The sequence below is a fragment of the Aphis gossypii genome, chromosome 2 (genome assembly GCF_020184175.1).
Source record: "Aphis gossypii isolate Hap1 chromosome 2, ASM2018417v2, whole genome shotgun sequence".
Taxonomy (NCBI): Eukaryota; Metazoa; Arthropoda; class Insecta; order Hemiptera; family Aphididae; genus Aphis; species Aphis gossypii.
The window spans coordinates 32,258,914-32,281,594 of record NC_065531.1 but is presented as its reverse complement, the minus strand read 5'-3'; the positions used below and the strand labels follow the sequence as shown (position 1 = coordinate 32,281,594).

Sequence of the window (22,681 nt, the reverse complement as noted above, 5' to 3'; positions counted from 1 at the left end):
GATTTAAATGATATATTTGATAACTCACTGTGGACGGCGACGGTGTCCTATCCGGCCTTTTATTGTTACAACTTAAATTTGTCGGCATGTTTTCGTTATTGATATTTTCATTGTTTGGTGATTTTTTCATCGACAAATTTTCTGCGACATTGTTACTGAAGTTTGACGGAGAAGGAGCTTTGCTCAAATCTTGTGGACCAATCGATTCGCCTGATCTTCGCCTGGGTCTCGCCTAGATATGCACATAATAATTTTAGTATAAAAAATGTGTTTTAAGCGTGCAGTAGTATGTCATGTGTTGACAACTGAATGTAGTTTCATTGAATTTTTTTATTATTGAAACATCAACGTTCGTTTAGTCGGGACGGATAAAAAAATATGAACGCAATAAATTACACAACGAAAATATTACTATAGTCATATACACGCATTATTATATTATATGACATAGAAGAATATTAAGTATATTCTATGACTTTACCTGTTTCCTGCGAGGTGTCGGCGACGGACAGTTCCTGTCGTTGAACGTGATGGGCGGCAAGTGCTGTATTTGTGGCAGACGGATGTGCGAAGGGTCGTACGGATTGGCTGCAGCTGCGGCCGCAGCGGCCGCGGCGGCTTGGAAGAACATCCTGGTGGTCGGCGACATGCGGCCAGCGGATCCGTCTCGGTGGTGTGGCGGCGGCGGCGGCGGTAGGGCGAGCGCGTGGTGCGAGGGCGGTGGCTGCGACTTGTTGCGCGGACTCTGCGGCGAGTCGGCAGTCCTGTGCCTGTGGTGATGATGGTGATGATGGTGGCCCTTGCCCGGTGAACTCTGTCCGTTCATCATCTCGTGGCCGGCGGACGAGCTGGATTTGCCGCCGGGACTGTGGCCCCGGCTGGAATGGTGATGGTGATGGTGGTGATGACCGCTGGAACCGTGATGGTGAGACGAAGAAAGAGGTGGCTGCTGTTGCTGTTGCGACGGTGACGGTTGGACGTCCGTGGGCGTCGCCGACGAAGAGGTGGGCGAATCGACGAACAACGGAATGCGCTCGGTGTGGGCCAGTCCGCGAATCTACGATCACAAGATTGAGTCGAAGCGATTAGCAAATGCGATCTACGACCCACCCGTCGGTAGGGGCCGACGTCGTTCTTGTCCCGTGGTTAGATTACACCTGTTCGCGTATAACGTCACACGAGTTGACGGCGATGAGGATATTTAGACGTGTCGTACTGTTTTTGGCTTTACCCGTTTACTAAAGTTGGCAATCGACCGATTTTTTTGTTTTTGCCGTTTTAAAAACTATATAAAGGTTATTACGGAATTCAATTTTTGAAATCGAGTATATTTTATAATGGTTTTACAGTGTGTTATTTTTTTTTAAAAATTTTTATTGAAAATGCAACTCAAAAGTGTAGGTCCACTATTTTTATAACCGGTTTAACAAAATACAATGGTTGAAGTGTATGTTTATTTAAAGGATTAATGCCTGTATTATCGATTATTAACTCAGAACTTCCTGAACTTATTTTATTTTGAGTAAAATGAAACGAATCTCTATTATTGTTAAACATATTATTATACATATTATTAGATCCTTAAACTTGTTGGAAGAAAAAAAAATTGTTTTAGGTACTTTAATAATAGTATTAACGATGCAAATTAATGTTGTAAATTTATAGTTACTTAACCAGTAACCACAAACTAAACTCAAACTATAAACATACCGCGGGATCGATACAATTATATCTTAATTTATAATCCTCTTAAGGTTTAGTTTGAATAAAATGTTATGCTAGTGAAAAGATATGGTCATCGATACCGTATATTTAGGTTAACGTCCGAGAATTTGTCATCGTCTATAAAATGTTTAGGTCTTCCTGGTTCCCGAATGGCACTAATAATAACATAATGTTTACGTACTTGTAGCGTTTCAGCAGCCTGTAGCAACAACGGCAACTGTTCTTGGCCAACGTTAATCTCCCCTTTGTACATGAAATGTATGATAGCTCTCATCTCCCAGTCGGGAAGGTCCTTAAGCACGATCACGGGATGTTTGCACGGGGTTTCAGAGAATAGCCTTTGAAAATATGGACTAGAAAAAACATACGATATAATTAAAAAATATATAATTAAATTCCCAAGACAAAAGTTGAGTATAAATTTTGGTAGGTACCTGCAAGCAGACAAGACAACTTTATGGGCTTTAAATTGAGTCTTTTCGCAAACGAGCGTGACGTCTACGAGAGTTTCATTTTGTAGGAGTACTTCGATGGCGTCCATCATGTGGACCAGGTGATTATTCCACCGAAGACTGTACTGCGGCGTGTCCATATCCGTTAACAACTACACGGAGAGAAAAAAAACAATATTGTTAAAAAACAAGTTTCAATTGTAATAATCAAGTTTTAGTTTCTCGTTTGATTGTACTTCATTAAAATAATATTTGCTTTTCTGACTAAAAGATGGTTGTATAATATTAATAAAAGATATTATTTTTGTAAATTAGAGAAATCTAAGTTGACAAAAAAATTGTAATGAAATTAAAAATATATATTTTTTAATAAAACCATGACAGTTCATCATATATTAAGTTTAACATAACTACTGTGAACAATATTTTGTGATAGATAATATTTTAGATTATTTATTTTTAATAAGACTGGAATGGGTGATTGAAATAAAATGCATGCAATATACAAATATATTGTCTTCCAAACGGTGAAAACCAAAACTAAAAGATATATGGTAAAAAGAAAATAGTGTCATTTACATTAGAAAGGGGGACCTAAACTGTATAATGACAAAGTATGGCTCGAAAGGGCGAAAAGTACATTAAAAATAACGCTGTCGTAAATTTTATGACCTAAGTCTTTTTAAGAAAAAAAACTTTATGTGAATAGTTTGTAATGACGGTAAACTCGACATTAAAAACACGATAAATCAGATTTCTTTATTTTAGAATAATAATAAATAAAACTTAAATGACTGTCATTCGTTTGAACACAATTCACAATTTTTAAGCCCCGTGTCAGACAAAAAATATATAGGTATTATAATACATATTTTTGTTGTTGTTTTTGTTGATATTTTCATGCAAAAGTTTCAAGTAATTCTATTGATTAAAAATCGAAGTTAATTAAAATATAACAATACAATATAATTTGTTAAAATACTGAAATTACAGCAGTTATATTTATATATATTAATATGAATATTGAATACAACTTAAGACATTTCAGTAAGTTTGAGATTTTTTTTAACGCAATATCATTATTTCAAATAATATCATAAATTCATATCACATTATTACGCCTAGATAGTTGAAGTCATATGAATAATGATCAAAAGGTCAACATTTATCAAAACTATATTATATAAACAGTGTTGGTTGGGTTAATATTTTAAGTACAACTATATCATTTTGTTATACGTAGAAATAGCTGACAATAAAAAATATCACGGTATGTATTTACTCATAGAATTCACTAAAACAAAATTTTTTAAAAACACAATATCTTGTCAAACCTTATTTAAACCAAAATATGAGGCACTATGGCGATATTGTCCTGTTGACTATTCCCATTCAAACGTCATTGACGTCCGTAACATCTGTAGAATTTTTATAAAATGCAATTAAATGAGTCTAAGTGTAACGACTAACGGCTATTTCACAGGAGCAAAATGTAAACTTAATTAAAGCGATATTGAAATGAAATTTAAATTTTTGACTGCAAGCCCTTTTCCCCGGCGATGAAAGCTCATATTTTAGTCAAGTCAAAACGTATACTAAGTAAAAGTTATTCGTAGACGTGTTATTACTAAGAATCAATCGATCGTGATACATATATAACATTACATAACAATCATATTATTTCGAATATTTCCCTCTATTACACAATATATAGTTTCACTGGAAACGAGAGTAATAATAGCCAATAAGTAATATAATATAATACGTAATATCAGTATAACGTACTCACAAGACGGACAAATATAAATACTCTAAATTATGTAAAATCTCCACGTGAAGACAATATATACAAGATCATTTTCATGTGTAATTATTATTATTATTTTATCAGGACGCTCGTCGAGGAGAGAGTAAAACATTCAGGTAACAGCGTGTACTTCGGAAAATGAAACCCTTCTACACAACAATACAATTTCGTATTGGAGACTAGTGAGCAATACAAATCTGTCGGCAAGGTAGTGTTTTCCGAAATGAGGTTTACGTTATTGGAAGGCGTTCGTAATTAGACGAGATTTTTTGTAACACAAATATAACACTGTTTCTCAAAACGCACACAATATCAGACCCCGTTTTATGAATTCTTCAAATCTTTCATTGTATTGTCACAATTTCGTCGCGCGTAAAAAAGAAAAATACAACCGTTCACCCGTCCTCATCGGCGACAATGTTTACGTACATATTGTTATAACTTATAATATATGTAATATTTATACGGTATATGTCTATAATATATTACATAATAATACATGCAATGCCGATAGCATGGCATCACGGTAATGCGATTTCCACACTATAATATATTATTTTCATTATTATTATACAGTGCGTAATATGCACTCATGCGATAACGATGTACATATAATATTATAAAGTGCAACCGATATAAGGTGTGCATATTATTATGATTATTATTATTATTATTAAAAAAAATGCACGCGAGTGGTCTGCAATGCGAAGAGCGCGAGAAAAAAAAACGGGAAATATTACTAAAATATTATGTTTTATACGGATCTACTCGGTACAGATGTGTAGCAGTCAGCTGCAGTGATCGATACATGTACACCTCACGCGATAGTGTTGCATACTCGGAAAATTCGGGTTTTCCGAAAGCGGACGATGGAGTTAAACGGTAGTCGATGGGTTTTATTTTAATTTTTATCATTATTGATGTAAAAAAAATTTAAACGATGAACGAAACAGAGGTGAATGATAAACCGTGATGATTGTCGGACGGACGGGCGATCGAGTATAGGTACGATATCGCAAGTCAACCTGGCAGTCAGCAGCCTTATCGTAACGTTTCCGTGTCGTAAATCATTAATACCGATTACCGAGTGGTTAGAGTATACCGCAGGGTCATGTGGACAATTTAACGAAGGATAGCCGAGAGTTTAATAACACGATCCTCTCCATCAATTCTTTTGTCACGCAAAACGCTACAGACCTTGCCGTAGGTACGTACTATATACCATTATTATTACTCAACTGAATATATACATTAGGAATTAGGCGTGTTATTGTATGTGCGAACGATTAGTGATCATACGCCGCCACTACGCATTATGTTTGTCTTCGTGCATCCGTAATGCGTGTAATTAATTTACATAATAATATACGAACGAGTGCAGTCAATTTGGTCGATACAAATAACGTGTCGTCCAGTGTAAGCAAATATAAAACAGGTACAGGAAGCACCTAGCATACTAGGTATTAATATATAGGTATTATAAGTTTTATTTTCCGCTATACGCGTCCGACGATGGTGATAATAAATCGACAGATTAAGACGTCTGAGTAAAAAAATAAAAAAAAAAACAATTTCATTCTTTGGATGGTTTTCCGACGATTAGTATACCCCCTCTCTGCCCACTGCATCATTTATGCATGGGATATAAAGTTTCATATAGAAAAAAAAATATATCGATAACCGCACGTCGTTGGTAGGAGGGATGGTGGTTAAACGCTTACTTTTAATCGCAGTAACGTACACTGTAATATTAATTAATATTACGAGCGTGGTTTAATTTGTGAACACCAACGTTTTATTCTACATGCAAAAACGTATAAGTGCATTGAAAACGATTGATGAACAAACGTACTAGGGTGACATTTGATATTTAGATATACCTACGAACAACAATGATGAAAATCCGACACATCACACAGCGGTTTTAGATGTAATTAGTTTTTAACCTAACCTTTCTATTGTTCGTTTATAAAATGTACTATACGTTACACATGTGTGGAATGTGTATAATATTCGAGAATCGTATGTTTTTATCGGAATTTAATACAGACGCGAATTACAAACTATATTACGTTAAGAGCTTGTAGGTTTTTATAACAGTAACGTAACGCGATACCTGTTGTCGAGCTTAAATGAAATAAAAATAAAACAATTTCAACACAATATAATAACACACGCACACACATAGTAAATATGGAACATTTCATCTGATTTATTAATACACGTATGTATTTCAAACATGTTTTACATAATATTATGTCGTGTTATAAAGTATAATGATAATAATAAACATATAAACGCGATTTTACTGTAGTCAGTGACCAACCAATTTCATACACCAAATTGTAAAAAATTTAAATAATAACCTTGTATTAAAACAATGTTTTAGTACTAAAGAAAAAAACTAGAAAACTGTTCAGAAATTTTTATTTCAGGCAGGTGGCTCATCGTTAGTCGATACAGAATATCGAATATTGTATTGTACTTTGTAATTATTATCTTCATTTTAAACAATCAGGAATTGAAATAATTATTGTTCTTTAATTAATATAGAATAAAAGTAAAAATTAATATTATACATTCTATAAAATATTTTATTGCCAGATACACGATATTTATTATAGGTACATAACATTGTTGTCATTAATAAATTATGATTTATTTGTTATCTGCAATTATTGTTATAATTTATTATATACAAGTAATTACTACCTATACATTAAAAATTTATAGAAGTACTATCTCGAACATGAATAATTTACTTTATATAACTGTGTAATGGGCAGGTAGACTATTATACACCACGACTTATAGTAAGTTATAATTTAAAAATAATAAAATATATTTTTGACAAAGAAAAATTATTATAATATATTACGTGTAGGGATTATTGATTTTTACAATATATTATAAATAACTTGAATTCGCATTTACACTGCAATATCAATTATTAACCGATTTAATAAAAAATACTAGTTGTTTTTAATATTTTATTTTGTTTGAAAATAAGATTTTTAATTTAGTGCGAACACGTGCAATAAAAACATTGTATTATATTTTCTTAAAAATGTTTTATATTTTTCATTGCAAATTTGATATGATTTCTAGTTCTAAGTCTTTGTAGTATTACCAGTTTACCCCTTCTGGTTTTAAAGAATGGTTGGTAATAAATTAAGTCATATTCACCTATACCTTAGAAGTGAAGACTAAATATTTATTGTTTGCCTCTGCAGTGTTTGGGCTACTAACAAATTAATAGCTAGACACGATTTTAAATGTGTTATTTACTTTCATGTACTATTAAGCTTTCAACTATAACAGTTTTTTATTTTTAATAGAGACGTTTTAACTTTATTTCGTTACATTGCAGTTTTAATTTGTTTGTGTTTTAATATTTAAAAATATGTGTTAAAAAATTATGGTAATTCAACTAATGTAAGTAAACATGTATTATACTTCATTATATATTATGGAAAATATTTTAATAACACTTATACTGACAAAAAAAAAAAATCTGAGAAATTGTGTATTGGTGTGGATTGACACAGTTTAGTGGCTCAATTGACGGATCAATGAAATTAAACTATTCAATGTAATTTTATACAATAAGGTTCATCCAAATCACGTATGCACGTTTTAACTGATGATATATTATATAACTCTATTATTACTTATAGCTTATAAAGTTTTTAATGAAACATTTTAATACTACTAATTTATCTAACATTGAACTATAAATACATATATCTAGACACATGTAAATACGGATAACCTATGTAATAGATTTTCAAAAAAAAAAAAAAATTATATCTAATTAGTAATTAATAATTAACAAATTTCTTTCATGAAAGTGTTTAGCATGGATATTATATTTGAAAGCTATAAATGCTATATAGATTAGTCATAAAAACTTAAATGTATTTTATCGAGGACAGACTATAATTTTCAATTAATACTTTACTTCAAGACACATATTCAATGTCAACTGATTATAAGTGTGTACCTATAAGTAAAATAAAATATATTTATTTATTTATATTGTATATATGTATGTTTGCAGAATACTAAACCGATTCTCCATGAGACATTATAATATGACTTACAGTCTACGGACCACAGTACCATACGATTTCCCTTTTTTTGCCGTGAAAATCATATCCAAGGTTTCTATTATCTTTATAGTAATACGTGAATTTTTAAAACACAAAAGTGTAGAACTCATGTATTCACACTCATAAAATAAGAACTACATGTATACTCCAGCTGGCTACTATAAAATTATAATTATCAATCGCTAAATTATATCTTTATAATAATATTATATCATTATATTGTATACAGGCAAATCATAACATATCAAATGAATTTTTAAAATGTAAATGTATCTAGTAACTAGTTAAAACGTTTTAGAAGTTATCAAACTATTGTTAGTAGGTATAATAACATATTAGTTTTGTATTTTAATTATGAATTAGGTGGCTGAATTAGTGTGTCGAGTGTTTGAGTATTTTTTATTATATATTTATAACACTATAATACATTTTAATATAAAATAATTTGACAAAAATATTTTTTGTAATTCAATTATTATAGCAGACTATTTATTTTATTATAGTATTATTTAGATATAGACCTGTATATTTTACACCAGACATACATAGTTTGACAAGTGTAATATAGAGTATGGTTGTACTGTAACTAGACAGTTCCCATTTTCATTTGGAAATGGGAGACCCAGATTTATATTATTTGAGCGATATTTAGTGTGTTTAACGATTTAATTTCATTGTTTGCAGTGTGAACTATTGTTTTATTGCAGTTTAACATTATTAAGTATATTACAATAAACTATTTGCTCTAAAACGTTTGATCTCTTAAGCATTAATTTGTTTTGTTTCCTGTGATAATAATGTCTAAAAATTACGAACAAGTCACCAAAAAATATAAAAAAACAGAAATAAAATGGAAAAAAACAAATTCACCAGAGCGTTCAGTGTTGCGGAAAATCCAATGAAACATATTAGGCGAACGCAATAAATATTGTACTGCGAGAAGTTTCACGAACCACTGGCTGGTTTTGTAGTCAGTTAGTTTGGAAAAGCGAGTATCATTTGGAATATAAATTAAAGAGCTTATGCATACTTCATTGCAGAATATGTATATCCACCCTGTCGTGATTACTTGGGTTTTTTTTAATTCAAAAGCGGTATATGTCGAAATAAGACGGAAAAGATAGTGATAATATTCTATATACATTTAAGTCACAATTGTTAAGTGGTATACCTACCGTGTTACTATAAATAAAATATTATATTATTTTATAATTTCGTATATTATGCTATTGTTAGATTGGAAAATCGTATTTCATTCATCAACTCTTATAAACGATTTTAAGTTAATCTGACGTAGTATTTCTGAATTTCTCTCGAAGCGCGAGTTTTCAAACCGGTGATAATATAACCAACGCATCTATTATATTTTTATGCATCACTATTGCATACTGTACGTAGACTAATATAATAATACAATAGCATTGTAATATCACATTATAACAATTATAATAATACGTTACTTTATAAGAGAGCAGATAAGATTGCAACGAATGATGATAATAATATATGAGTAAACAAGCGATCTAGAAACACTACTTTATAACTGCAGTTAGGTATAACAAGACGTGTTGGGTCTATAATTGTTCTGTACATATATGGACTATTAATCGCGGTGTTTTTTAAAAACCGAACAAGCGTTATTCAAAACCCTATAGTAAGTGTGTAAGATGGTTCGTTTTGAATACTGTCAATAATTGACTATAATATAGTAATACAATTTAATAGAACTTTGAATTTTATGTGGATTTTTTACTACGTATTAGAAATGTCACTTCACAATATCATATCTATAATGCCCTTTAGTCTAAAAGTTTTAATTGAAATATGGTTGTGAATCATATTCCGGCGTTAAGTTGTGTCCGATGCCTCTAATCGGCCACACCTCTATTGTATAATAGCTGTGCGTATTTTCGTATGGACGAGAGGATCTATAAACGCCGCAGCCGTAAAGACCTACAATTGTACCGCTCAACCCGACTTATGCTATCATATACCATATACCACATCACGTCCGCATACCGACCGATATTATGTTATGCGTTTACTGGCTACTTACCTGGTTGGAGGTGTCTACTACGTTGGTCACCGGTAAAGAGGCTTCAACCTCGGAGGAAGTCGAAAACCTGTTGCGTGGTCGGCAATATATAGTGTGCGGGACGAACCGTGCTGTGTAGGTATACCGCGGTGTAGTACACGCACTGAAGTCTACGGCCGTAAGTTGTTTCGGTTGTTTTTGTTAAACACGTGACATGAGTTAATGATGGTAGTATATACTATATACATTATACATACGAACATCGCAAGGCCGCATTTGGGGAAAGTGGTAACTGCAGCAAAAGGGACTGTTGTACCGGGTGGCTATAGATATTTTTCTAAATTTCATTGTTTTAATCCTCTCGCAATTTTTTTGACTTGTTTTCCGCAATTGATGTTTTTGTATTTTGTAACTTGTATTCAACCGTAATTTAAAATATTAGCATGAATGTCTTAGAGTTGTAATAAACATTAATAAAATACCTAACCTACCGTTAATTATAATAATATAATAAAAAAATTACAATCTATGAAGAAAGCCAAAATGATTTATTATTTTTTAACAAGTTAGTTTTACCTACTATGAAATTTATTCTTAAGAATTTATTTTATATAAATACAAATAGGTAGTTTTTTTTTATTAGCACTGAGCGATAAGTTTTCAAATACGACTCAGGAAATTTGCGTCGAATAACAGTCACGTCATCGCCACAACTCGAGTGCAAGGCGTCGCGTTCATTTTTGATTTCAGTTTTTTTCCGATTCTGGACGCATTTCACCACCACCTTCGTAATTTCACTAAAAGTACGTCTATACATATATATATACATGTATATATGCAGACGTGTATATATATGGATATCGATGTGGTGATCGTACGAGAGGGAGCTGGTGGCGTTAGGATAATAATATCTGGTCGCACTAATGAAAGCTATTAAAATGCGAGCGAGCTCTTTTTCGTTTTCTCTTTTGCTCGTACTTATTTCGGTTTACCACCCACCCTCCCATCACAACATTCACGGCTCTTCAACCCACTCTACCCAAGTCCCGCCACGCCGCACCCCCGCCCAATTTTTTCCTCTTATATTCCCGAGTAACACCCACCCATTCGACTGGTGGCGCGCGCGCATGTTCGGCCACATCCCCTCGATTCTCCGTTTTCTTTATTTTTTCCTATTTTCCTTTTTTTTGTCCCCACCTCGCCGCGCCCTTTTTCTTCTCACGCTAAAGTACGAATCACCTTTTCCAATACACTGCCTTCCAAACACTTCAACTTTTGCAAAACCAACCGCTGATACCTGGACATCGAAATCGCAGTCGCTAATCACCATTCAAATAATACGACTATATTATTACCTATACGAGTTGGTCAATTTATTGATAATCAATCATTTATATAGCAAACGCACCAACGAGTTATTAAGAAGTTAACTAATCGTTAAAATCTCACCTATTAATTACATATTCGTTTTACTTCCCATCGGCCATCCACCATCAGATCCTCGAAAAGTTTAAAATATAGGTACCACTCTGAGATCGAATGATAACAGTTGATTGAAATAATAAGATATTTGCTCAGTAAAAATTCCACATATACGATCACCCAAGATTACAACTATCATGCGTGTTTTGAATATTTATAGTCAATATGTAAATACGTTTGATGGGAAGTCAATGAAATTTTTAAAAATCTAAAATGTATGTTTTAAAATGGTATACAATACTTATCAATGCTTGATAATATGGTAGAACTATACATTTTAAGACAATACTAACAAAAGTAAAATGTCTATTTTTATTGGACCAGTTTTAGCGGATAATTTAGTTTTCGTTAGAATTATGGTATTGGTGCAGTGCCTTTGAATTTTCAATATATTTTATTATATTATAATCACAATGCACTTGTACGATGATTATATTATAATTCATACGGCGCGAACACGCCAAAAGTATAGTATTTACTTTGGGAATATGTTATCATACATGGCTAATTGATAAAAATTAATAAAAGTTAATTAATTATTTAGTTTATAATTGATGGGTTTAATAAGGTGTTCTATACAATAAAAATAAAGTAGTTTTCCGATTATCACATATGTTTGTCATATTATTCGTTGGAGACTACAGTGAATTTATTATAATAATATTTAATGTTATTTTTTATTTTTTACATTCGATCTATTCACCGTACACAATAACGTAGACAAATGTTATATTCGTTTTAAATGTCGTACTTTTATGATTACGCATTATCCCCCATAAATCCCCCGGTAAGTCGAAATTACATTTTCAAGACATAATATTTTTCATCAATATTAATGATAATAATATAGCATACTATAAAGTAGACACATAATATTATTATTATCACATTATATTATACTAAATTATCATGATGCATCAATGTATATCTATATTATTTAAACTAACAACTGCTATACAACTTTCTCATTAGTATTATTATAGGTGTATATAATATCCTCTTAAATTCGATTTCACACGCAGTGATAATGACGGAAATTTACGGTTTTTTTTTTTCAAAGTACTCTTTAAGTTACTTAATACATTATTTTTATAACTATTCTTTTTAATTGTATTTATCATTCAATTAATAAACTCTGTAGCAAAGCATATCGAATAGTTATACATTATTTATTTCAAATAATATGTACCTATTGTACCTACGAATTTTGAAATATTGTTAATTATGACCATTTTAGTATTGAAACACGGGTAATTGTAATCCAGGTAGAATGTTCTCTCAAGAATAGTCAATACATAACAGAAAAACGTACATCTATTATCAAAAAAACAGGGATTTCGTGTAAATATGTAAATTAGTGATATTTTAAATAATATTTAACACGTGTAAACAATGCCATTACGTGTTTAAAACAGGTTTCAGAACAATGAGTAAGTAGACAGTTAACCTTACTAAAAGTTTGATATTTTTTCTATTAATTTCAGTGACACGGAATACATTAAATATAATTAAACGTATCACTTATTACAGTTGATTTTTGACTTTCCAAATTATACTATGTTAAATGTATTATAAAAATACAAATTAATATTCTAACTGAGATAGATAAACGTGTTAATTAAATGTTTTAGATTGCTTGAAATAAATTATGAACTTCAAGTAATATTACAATAACACTATGCACGATTAGTCAAACAACGTGAACAACCGATTAAATAAACATTAATTAAATATATAAATTCTATGAATAATTATTACTGTCTATAACTGTATAAGCTTAATGTAATGGTATTAATTAATAGATTTTAAAAAAAATCGGACGATACTCATTTAAAAATAAATTAGATAGATTTTATTCATATATTTTATGAAAAAATAATCATTTTAAGAAATTGTGAATGAACAACGACTTATCTGCTTAAACAATTTATAATGCTAGTACATAAAAACAAGGTGTAAAAAGGTATAAAAAGGTATGAAATACTAAAATAATATTTTTTTTTCTATTGAAATATCAAATGTAATATAGAAGCTAATAAATTATAAAATTTAGATAAATCAAACGTTGTATTATTATTATTATTTCAAGTCACGACAACCAATAATAATGCGTAAAAATTATAACATTGCATATATTACTGTATAATATTATTTTATAACATTATGTACCTAAGTTATATATTTATATGTACATTTTACATAGAGCATGGAGTTTGTTTTGCCAGTTAAGTTCATCGATGTATCATATTTAAATTTTAAATCATATTTGATTTGTTTCAATGTTATTAAAAACTGATCGTATATCATAGGCATAGAAAAACAGTCAATACCGTCTATATTGGGACGAAACAATTTCCGGAGGTAAATACTAAATTGTAAATTCTAATAAAATTCTATTTTACACACGCATTTCAAATGTTTATACCGCGGCGATAGCCTTTTTTTGGCGGGAAGTTCCCAGCGCTTTATTTTTACACTCACCCGCATGTACTATACTATATACGTCTATAAACACCATAGTATTTATTACGCTATACGGATATCGGTTTTTTTATTCGTATTTGTTTTAACTTTTATTACCGTGATAAACCAACAGTTAATATTCGTTTTCCATAAATTATTATCAATTACAATTTTCATAGTGCATATATGCACATCATAATAATAATATAATATGAATTGTATCATAATCACGGTTTTTTTTACACAATATATAAATACGTATGAGTGAAAATAGTGTACTTAATATGATTTTAATTACGATTTAAGTAAACACACTCGTTGGTCATGTTTACGGATAAATAAGATAATGACGTGGTGTTGTTCCTTAAACTATTGGCTTAAATACAATATTCCGTGTTTCTATCCCCAAATGTTATTTCGGGTACCTAAATATTTTTTCGTATTAGTGAAAACAATACGATATTATTGTGTTTTCTTCAAATCCAAAACGATTGCGAGATGGCAAAAAAAAAGGTACATTGCGAGACATTATAATTTTCCTCCTATTTCCGAAAAACCCATGTCGTATCACCATTAAAAAAAAAAAAAAAAAGTGTAAAACGAGAAAAATCAAACGACTACACGGTAACAATAACGATATTGGATCTTACCCCGTTCTGAGATACGTCGATCACCTCCAAATCGGGTCGTCTGTCGATCATTTTGGATCAGCGTCGTTGGCGCGAGGACGAGAAGACGAGACGGATACTTTCAAAACCGTTCCCCGGCGGGAAACGAAAAACGAGAAACTGCGAAAACGAGTCGAATTCAAACGATCAACCCGCTGACCGCCGGCCAATCGAACATTGTCCGCGCAACATCGTCGTCGGCGGAGACGTGTACGGTGCACCCTTTGCCCACCCACATACACACGCACTCGCGATTTTCAAAATATCGCGTAATTCGTACCTATATAAATTGCGACGACGACGACGATAAAAATATTTTAATTAATAATTATTTTAATATTTGTATTATTATAACAACGATGCGGTCGACGAGGATATTATTATTTAATATTAGTAGTAGTAATAATAATGAATGTGTGTGAAAAAAAGCACCGACGAGGATGAGTGAAGTATATGAACGCGACGCGTGTACGAGCGAACAGTAAAACACCTCCGTCCGCGGAAGACGCACGTTAGCGTGTGCCGAGGGCAGCGGCATGTGATGGTTTTAACATGACTAGTTGTGTGCGTGTGCGTGTGCCGACCGACCGACCGACCGAGTGAGAGCGTGTGCGCGCGTGTGTGTGTGTGTGTGCGCGCGTGTATTTGCATGCGACCGCCCTCCTCCTACTCCTCCACCGCGACCTCCGCGACTCGACACCGTTCGCCGTAGACGCTAACCCGCCCCCGCCGGTTCCTCGTCGCCCTTCACACGTCACGCCACTGCCGCCGCCGCCTCGCCACGCACGCCACTAACGCCGTCGTCGCGGCGGCGGTCGACTCGGCACTACGCGGCGGCGGCGCGCGCTCCGAAAAGCGTCTTTGAAGGGTTGGCTGACCCACCGCCGACGGCTTTATAATATGCACATACGACGACGACGACCACGATAACGATAAGAAAAAACGCTTATATGGTAGGCGTTCACCCGCTTGCGCTCGTCCCGGCGATGTCATGCCTCGCGATGTGGACACCTTCCCGGCCGCGCGTCGATCAGCGTCCGCCGGTGACCGTTGTGATTTCGCGAGCTCCCCACTGCCTTTCGATCGCTTCTTGCCGTCACTGACGCCCGCGAAGACGTGCCGTCGATCATCAGACGAGATCGTAACTTGACTGGCGACTGCGAGTCCGCCGCCCTAAAACCCGAAGTCGTCGCCAGACCCACAGACCGTTCGCACACCGTTCCACGAGTTTTCTGTCGTTTTCGTATCGCATTCCGATCGACCGTTGCGAACACGAGTCAAACGGGCAAATGCCCCATATATCCGGGACGAGCTAGACTTTTACGTCGTAGCTATGAACCATAGCTAACCATATGACTTTTGCGGAATTATTGTTAAGTTTTCATCTGGACAAGTCCCCAACAGACTAGTTAACGACTTAGATCTGACATAATAACCGATAATCGAGGTTCGCGTATGCCAATTCCATGACCACTTGTTGTATTAATAAAAACCTAAGAATTATTTACGTATAGATACCTTATAATTCTTTATATAATCGTTATTTATTAAATATAGAATTGGTAATTTCAAATTAGAACTAAAAGTTTCATAAATCATAGTTACGACTCTAAAACATTGTTAAAACTAACCATGTTTTAAATGTAGTGTTAAAATAACTATACAACTAAGTGGGAACATTTTAATTTTCAATCACAGTAATTAACCAAGATAATGATTTATTCTTGTCAAAAATATTCTGTACATAGTCACCCTATACAGTATACGATATGGTGTTGAAATAGTACGCATGGTGATTATCATAACTAATCAACTCGAAAAATCATAGACGTGGCGGGGGGGGGGAGGTAAGTATATAATGTATTATATTCATATGGTTTCACAACATTCAACAAACAATTGACTAGATAAAAACTAGAAATTGTAAATAAAATACAAAATGTAAAATGAATATGCAGATAATAATCACTAAATGGGTTGAATATAATTCAGTCACTGTAGTTGGTAACTTTCCTCAGTTGAGGCTTTAAGGAGTAAGCATGGTAGTCTATATTCTTTATAATACGACATTTAAAATTTTATTTTTATGAACAAAAGAATATCAATAAGGTCGTATTTTTAATATAATAATATAATTATTAACGATATGAATGGTATTTATATTATTATAATAATACATTTTGAACTATTACAATGTACCAGCTATTAGCTTATATTATTATTATTTTTTTTTAACGTATTATAGGTGTAATGTGTTATTATTTAACAGCTACAAAAGCAATAAATTAATTTTAGTATAAATAATGTATTTTACTTCGACTGAACTTATTTTTATTTTATTTCATTTATTTTTTTTGTATATTGTTAAAGTGCTATTAAAGACAAAACGGATTAAGGAACTTTCTTAAGTTCTTTTTAGCGAATGTATACATATATAATATATATATTTATACATTATTATCTATAAAGCTGATTATAGTTTTATTTATTATTTTTTTTTCAATCATATTTTGTACATTATGGATTATTGGCAAACATGAAGACGTTTAATTTTCTTATAGTATAATAACTTTTAAAATCTATAATAAATAATTTGTTATAATATACATAATATCCGATAATTTTTTGTTTGTCTTTTTCAATATATTTAGTTGATAATTGGTACAGTAGGCATATATTAATTATACATTACTGAACTAATAAAGTAAAACATTTGCTATAGTAACATATACCGTATAATCATATAGGTTACAATTAGATGTATAATATTAAATACATGGATCATTTTATTTATTTAATATAATATCAGATACCACTAAAAATATTTCAATGTGAATGATTTTTCGAGATTATGTTTCCGCGTAAAAACTTTGAGAAATAAACAATAGGTATACAAGTACAATACTATTTATATCATTTTTTATCAAAAATAAAATCGAATAATTTATAAATTTCGTTTGAAAAATATCGTTATATCACTCGTCATCTGAATAATATACTAAACTACTAGCTCAAACTACAAATTATCAGGTGTTTTATTTATTACATTAGACATATAACTAGGGATTAAGATTGAACAATTTCCGGGAATGTAACTTGGGGTGGAGTGAATTCACGGGAATGTTCGAGGATTAATATGGACTATGGAGCTTGAAAAAAATTACAAGAAACAATTAATATTTATTAATCTATATTCATTATGTTAACTATTGTTAACTATTAGCGTAAATCAATTAGATATTCAAATATTTAGATCAAATTGAATGTAAACTTAAATTATTTTAAGTGAAAAACAAATTTAATTGATATTGTCTTTTAATCAATCGAAAATTAATACATATAAAAAAAAATTAAAACAAATAGGTATTAATTTTTTTTCATATTTATGTATGCGTTGCATTTTTATTGGAATGTTATAATATACAATCATTTAATTATAAATAATAACAATAATAATAATAATTTAACTATGTTTAATCAAGTTTGATTTGCTGTAAATTGAAAAGTGTACCTATGTATCGTATGCTTCAAAATTCTAACGAAAATAAGTTTATGTATTTTTGTTAAACTTTGGGAATTTTAGGTAATATTTTTGTGGTTATAACATTGTGTATAATACTATTAATACTTACAATTATAAAAATGTTTGAGCTCTTAAGTATATTAAAATATGCAGAATTGCTATTAAATGGAATCATAGAACAATAGAAAATGTATAGAGTATTTAATTTGTTAAGCATAAAATATTAAATTGAATTGTACTATAATTTAAAGTTATTTAATAAACTATATATATCAACACCTATATGGCACTCGTCATAGAAACAGTACATTATAATATTAGATATTTTGAGTTCAATGACAATAAAAAGACACAGCATCGTAGTTTATCTCTATAATAAAAATTAAATACATAACACCCAAGGTCCAATGCATGCTATTTGTACAGAATTTCTCACTTACAATATACTTCAAACATAGGGTTGAAGGTTAATAATAGTTACACGATATAATAATACTTAAATGGTTCACTTGGATATCATAGTAGTTGCTCTATTATAATTAATAATTTTTTTAAAGTGACTATTATTAGAAAAAAAAATGACATTAAATAATATAGGTTTTAATTTTATTATTCCCGAGAAAGTTCCCATTTCCGTAGACCCCTGGGAATTTATGGTTAGCTCTAGTCGTAACATAATACGATGATAATAAAAATGGCTTGAAATTTAATCTCATACCCATAGATATTTATTATTTCTCCATACCTAGCATTTAATAATTGTTATTTATTTAAAATAATATAGAGTAAATACATATACGTATTATAATTTATAGTAGAAGAACAATAAATACTAATATATGCGTTATAATATAGTGAATCTATATGTATTATCTGCTTTTCTGTATATTATTAAAACCATTCAATTTTGTCGAATCAAATACTAGAAATTCAACTGTGTCGTTTTAAGATTAGGCGTACGTGTAGTAGTAGGTATATTGTATATTTGTGAATATATGAGCAATATAAGTACACGAATAGATACATGATGCATATGATGAACATATAATAATATGCATAATGAAGAATACAAAACTTATGCGTTGGTGTAATCATACCTTTTTCATAATATACATTATCCAATTACCCGACGCGTTGTACAACCAAACGAGAACGTAAACAGAAATTGACTAATATAGTACTAGCTTATATCTTTTGAACAATTGAGCCACTGACCTCGAGCCTAATAATATTTGTGTACATATGATTTTTTTTTTGTTATTTATTATTATTATTATTAGTAATAACATAATAATAACTTTAGTGCATATAATTTGTAAATTCGTCCGGTTTTTAATTATACTCGCAGCGAGATCGGATGACTACAGTCTACAATACGTACACGCGTCCATTTACTAGATCGCCATCAATCATCATAGATATTAGCTTGTCGTTCCGAAATACTCGTGGTGTAAACACAATACAAAACCATCTTTTTGTCCCACCGCAAACGAATGGCAAGGTTCTGAAGTTTTGTGTCGTGTGAAATAATATTATTATTACATTTATGTGGGCACACAGCCGACGAATCGCGAAAGTACACTTTTACGCGCAGAGTTTTTAGTATTCTTAATAACGCTAAATATCAATACTCTCCCCCTACGCGACCACATTTTACCCAACACCACCCCTCTTGCCCATCGAACCCACCACTCACGGGGTTCTCTCGCGAAACGTGATTATAACGATTTCTTAAAATCGGGTTGGGTATGTGGGGTGCGTGTAGCCTTTAAAAAGATGATAATATTGATCTTTTTTTTACATTAAAAAAAAAAAAAAGTAAAAGTAAAAACTAACGGGGGTGAAGTGTTATGATGACTAGAGGGGTGTGTGAGAGGGTAGCGCGGTCGGGCAAATTATAAGTCGACGAGGGTGTATAATATGTGTGCGTGCGTTCGCTAGCGCGCGCGTGTGTCTGTGTAAGTACGTGTGTGTGTGTGCATTGTCTTTCTACCTCCCCCGACCTGCACCGCACATTCTATTTTCCGCGCTGCACAGGTCCGAACTCTGTTTCCTCTTCCCCTTTTTTTCCACCCCGCCGTTTCTTATTATATTCTTCTCATTTGTTACCGAACCCCCTTTCTTATTTAGCCCTAAAAAAACCCACTGTGCAGTTCGTGTGTTAAAGCCTCGTCGTCGCACTCTGCTTCGCCGCAGCAATGCGACGGTATATTTTATAATAACGCACATTCGTAATACGGAAAAAAAAATAACCAATAATAATGGTAATGATAATAACAGACGAGAGTTGGTTGCAATTTCCATACCGTTGGTAAATAATACATCACAGTAAGTCTGCAATGTTGCTGATGTTCAAATTTAATTCCATAATCATACATGGTATTGTATATTGTATAACAATGATATGCGTTTTCTGACAAACTCATATTAAGAAATACATTATATTCATCCTGCAGTAGCAAAAAAAAAAAATAATAATAATAAATAATAAACAATTGAATGAAATATTGCTAAAATACGAGTTATTTTGCGAGGTAATGGTATTTCCTAAAATTGAATTTTTAACATCGCTATTTACGAATAATGAAATCATATCATTCATATCATATTAATGCGAATTTAGGTAGTAAAATTATATATTTAATTTTTATATTTGAATATTGATTTAAAGGAAAACATTTAAGTCGCGTATTTTTATTGAACTGATTAAAATGCTTTCCTTATGGCCTTATATTTTATTTAAATTAACTGATAATATATTTATTTTGAAAAATATAAATAAAAAAAAAAATCGGTTAAATTAGTTTAAATTTATAAAATGTAAATAATCAACAAAAAGATAAATTATGAAATTAAAGTCATTTGTTAATTCATTGAACACAATAATTAATTTTTAAAACAGTCTATAAGTTGTTTTAATGCTGAATTATTAAAAATTATAATTAAAATAACACAATAAAAAAGAAATGAAGTTATATAATTTAAACATTTTCTGAAAAGTATGTTATAGTTTTTCAACAGTTAAAAGCACGAAAGTAAAGCGTTAAAATATGTTATGGATATAGGTAGTATACATCAAACGATTAGCTGTATACATATATTTAAAAACAAAAACAAAATCAATTTGTAATTTTGAGTTTGACAAACTTTATTGTTATACTCCAATTGACAAATACTGTCATTGCGTATTCATTTAAATGTTCTTTTACGATTGATTAACGACGTTGTCAAAATGTAATACACGTTTTTTTTTTTTTTATCGACGAAAAGGAAAAATGAATTCAAAAATGCCATCAATCGTACAGCCTAATTTCTGTACCATTATTGGTATTACAGGTATATTACACACATAAAACTATTTTAGTACACGAAATGTACAAGTGATTGGATGCGATTATTTGAACGTCTTGGCGTCAACTAAATTACTTTGGTAGATTACACGTCGGTGTGTACCCTACATGTTACGAATTTTCGTAGATTTGGGTATGCCACGGTCCACCCGGTACGTTCAACCCTATTCGGAACTTCCGGATATTTATCAGCCAAACTCTGCCCATCAGCAGTTTGCCAAACATTCGCATTTACATCTGACGCATTTCCGTAATTGATCCATTTACGTTACGGACCGCCAGTGGACCAATTACGCGCTGCACGTTGTGTGCAGGGGTGTCAATGTACTTTGCTATCTTATGTGGGTGCAGTAAATAAAAATAAAAAAGCTAGTGAATATGACCGTGAGTTGTAGTTATCTATGCGGTATAGATTTGGGGAGAGAACATTTTTTCTTGAATGGACCTTGACGGCCTACTGACCCGGATAAAAAGGGCAAAAAAAAGAAAAAAAGGATGCATTTAGTTCCAAACAGGGTATTACGACCCCAACAGCTTGTTAAGTGGTCATTCACGTTTTCGCAAGGGGATGGATTCGTTTCCCCCATACAATTTATATATATATAAATAATACGCACCGCAAAGTCCACGGTGCAACCACTAACACCGCTTCCACTGCAGCCCTACTGCACAGACATCAATAAAACTCCGAACTGCAGTGACTGCACCGATACGCATTTATGGATTGTTATTACCATTGTCATCACTCACTATTATATTATGTAATAACTTTTTTAGATCTTCATATATCTTTATAAATAAACCAGACAATTTGACGTTCATATATTATTATAACATTATGTAGGTATATGTATAATATCTTTTTGAGGGTTAAAATACAGAGCGACAAACATCACGCTTCAGACAGAGTTGTGTGCGGTTTTAATATCGGTGTGTCATGATATAATATTAGGTATATAACTGTGATGTATATATATATAATATAATATTATGTCATATATGTCGAAACGAGTCAAAAGACAAACAAGGGGTTATAATACATGAGCGTGGGCACAAATCTTCGT

General features: G+C 31.7%; 1 protein-coding gene across 3 annotated transcripts in view; it reads right to left on the bottom strand.

Annotated features, from left to right (window-relative positions):
* LOC114123044 (protein jim lovell) overlaps nt 1-22,681 on the bottom strand; it is a 57,384-nt gene that overhangs the window by 7,836 nt on the left and 26,867 nt on the right. For 2 of the 3 annotated variants that reach the window (XM_050199837.1, XM_050199838.1), the window contains exons 1-5: nt 14,727-15,619; nt 2,160-2,329; nt 1,907-2,078; nt 482-1,057; nt 29-232 (exon numbers count right to left, since the gene is read on the bottom strand). In XM_050199837.1, coding sequence (XP_050055794.1) covers nt 29-232; nt 482-1,057; nt 1,907-2,078; nt 2,160-2,329; nt 14,727-14,777 — 1,173 coding nt within the window. In that variant the 5' untranslated portion in view covers nt 14,778-15,619. Of the gene's footprint in view, nt 1-28; nt 233-481; nt 1,058-1,906; nt 2,079-2,159; nt 2,330-14,726; nt 15,620-22,681 lie in introns of those variants that run through there. The other variant, XM_050199839.1, reaches the window with a different exon arrangement.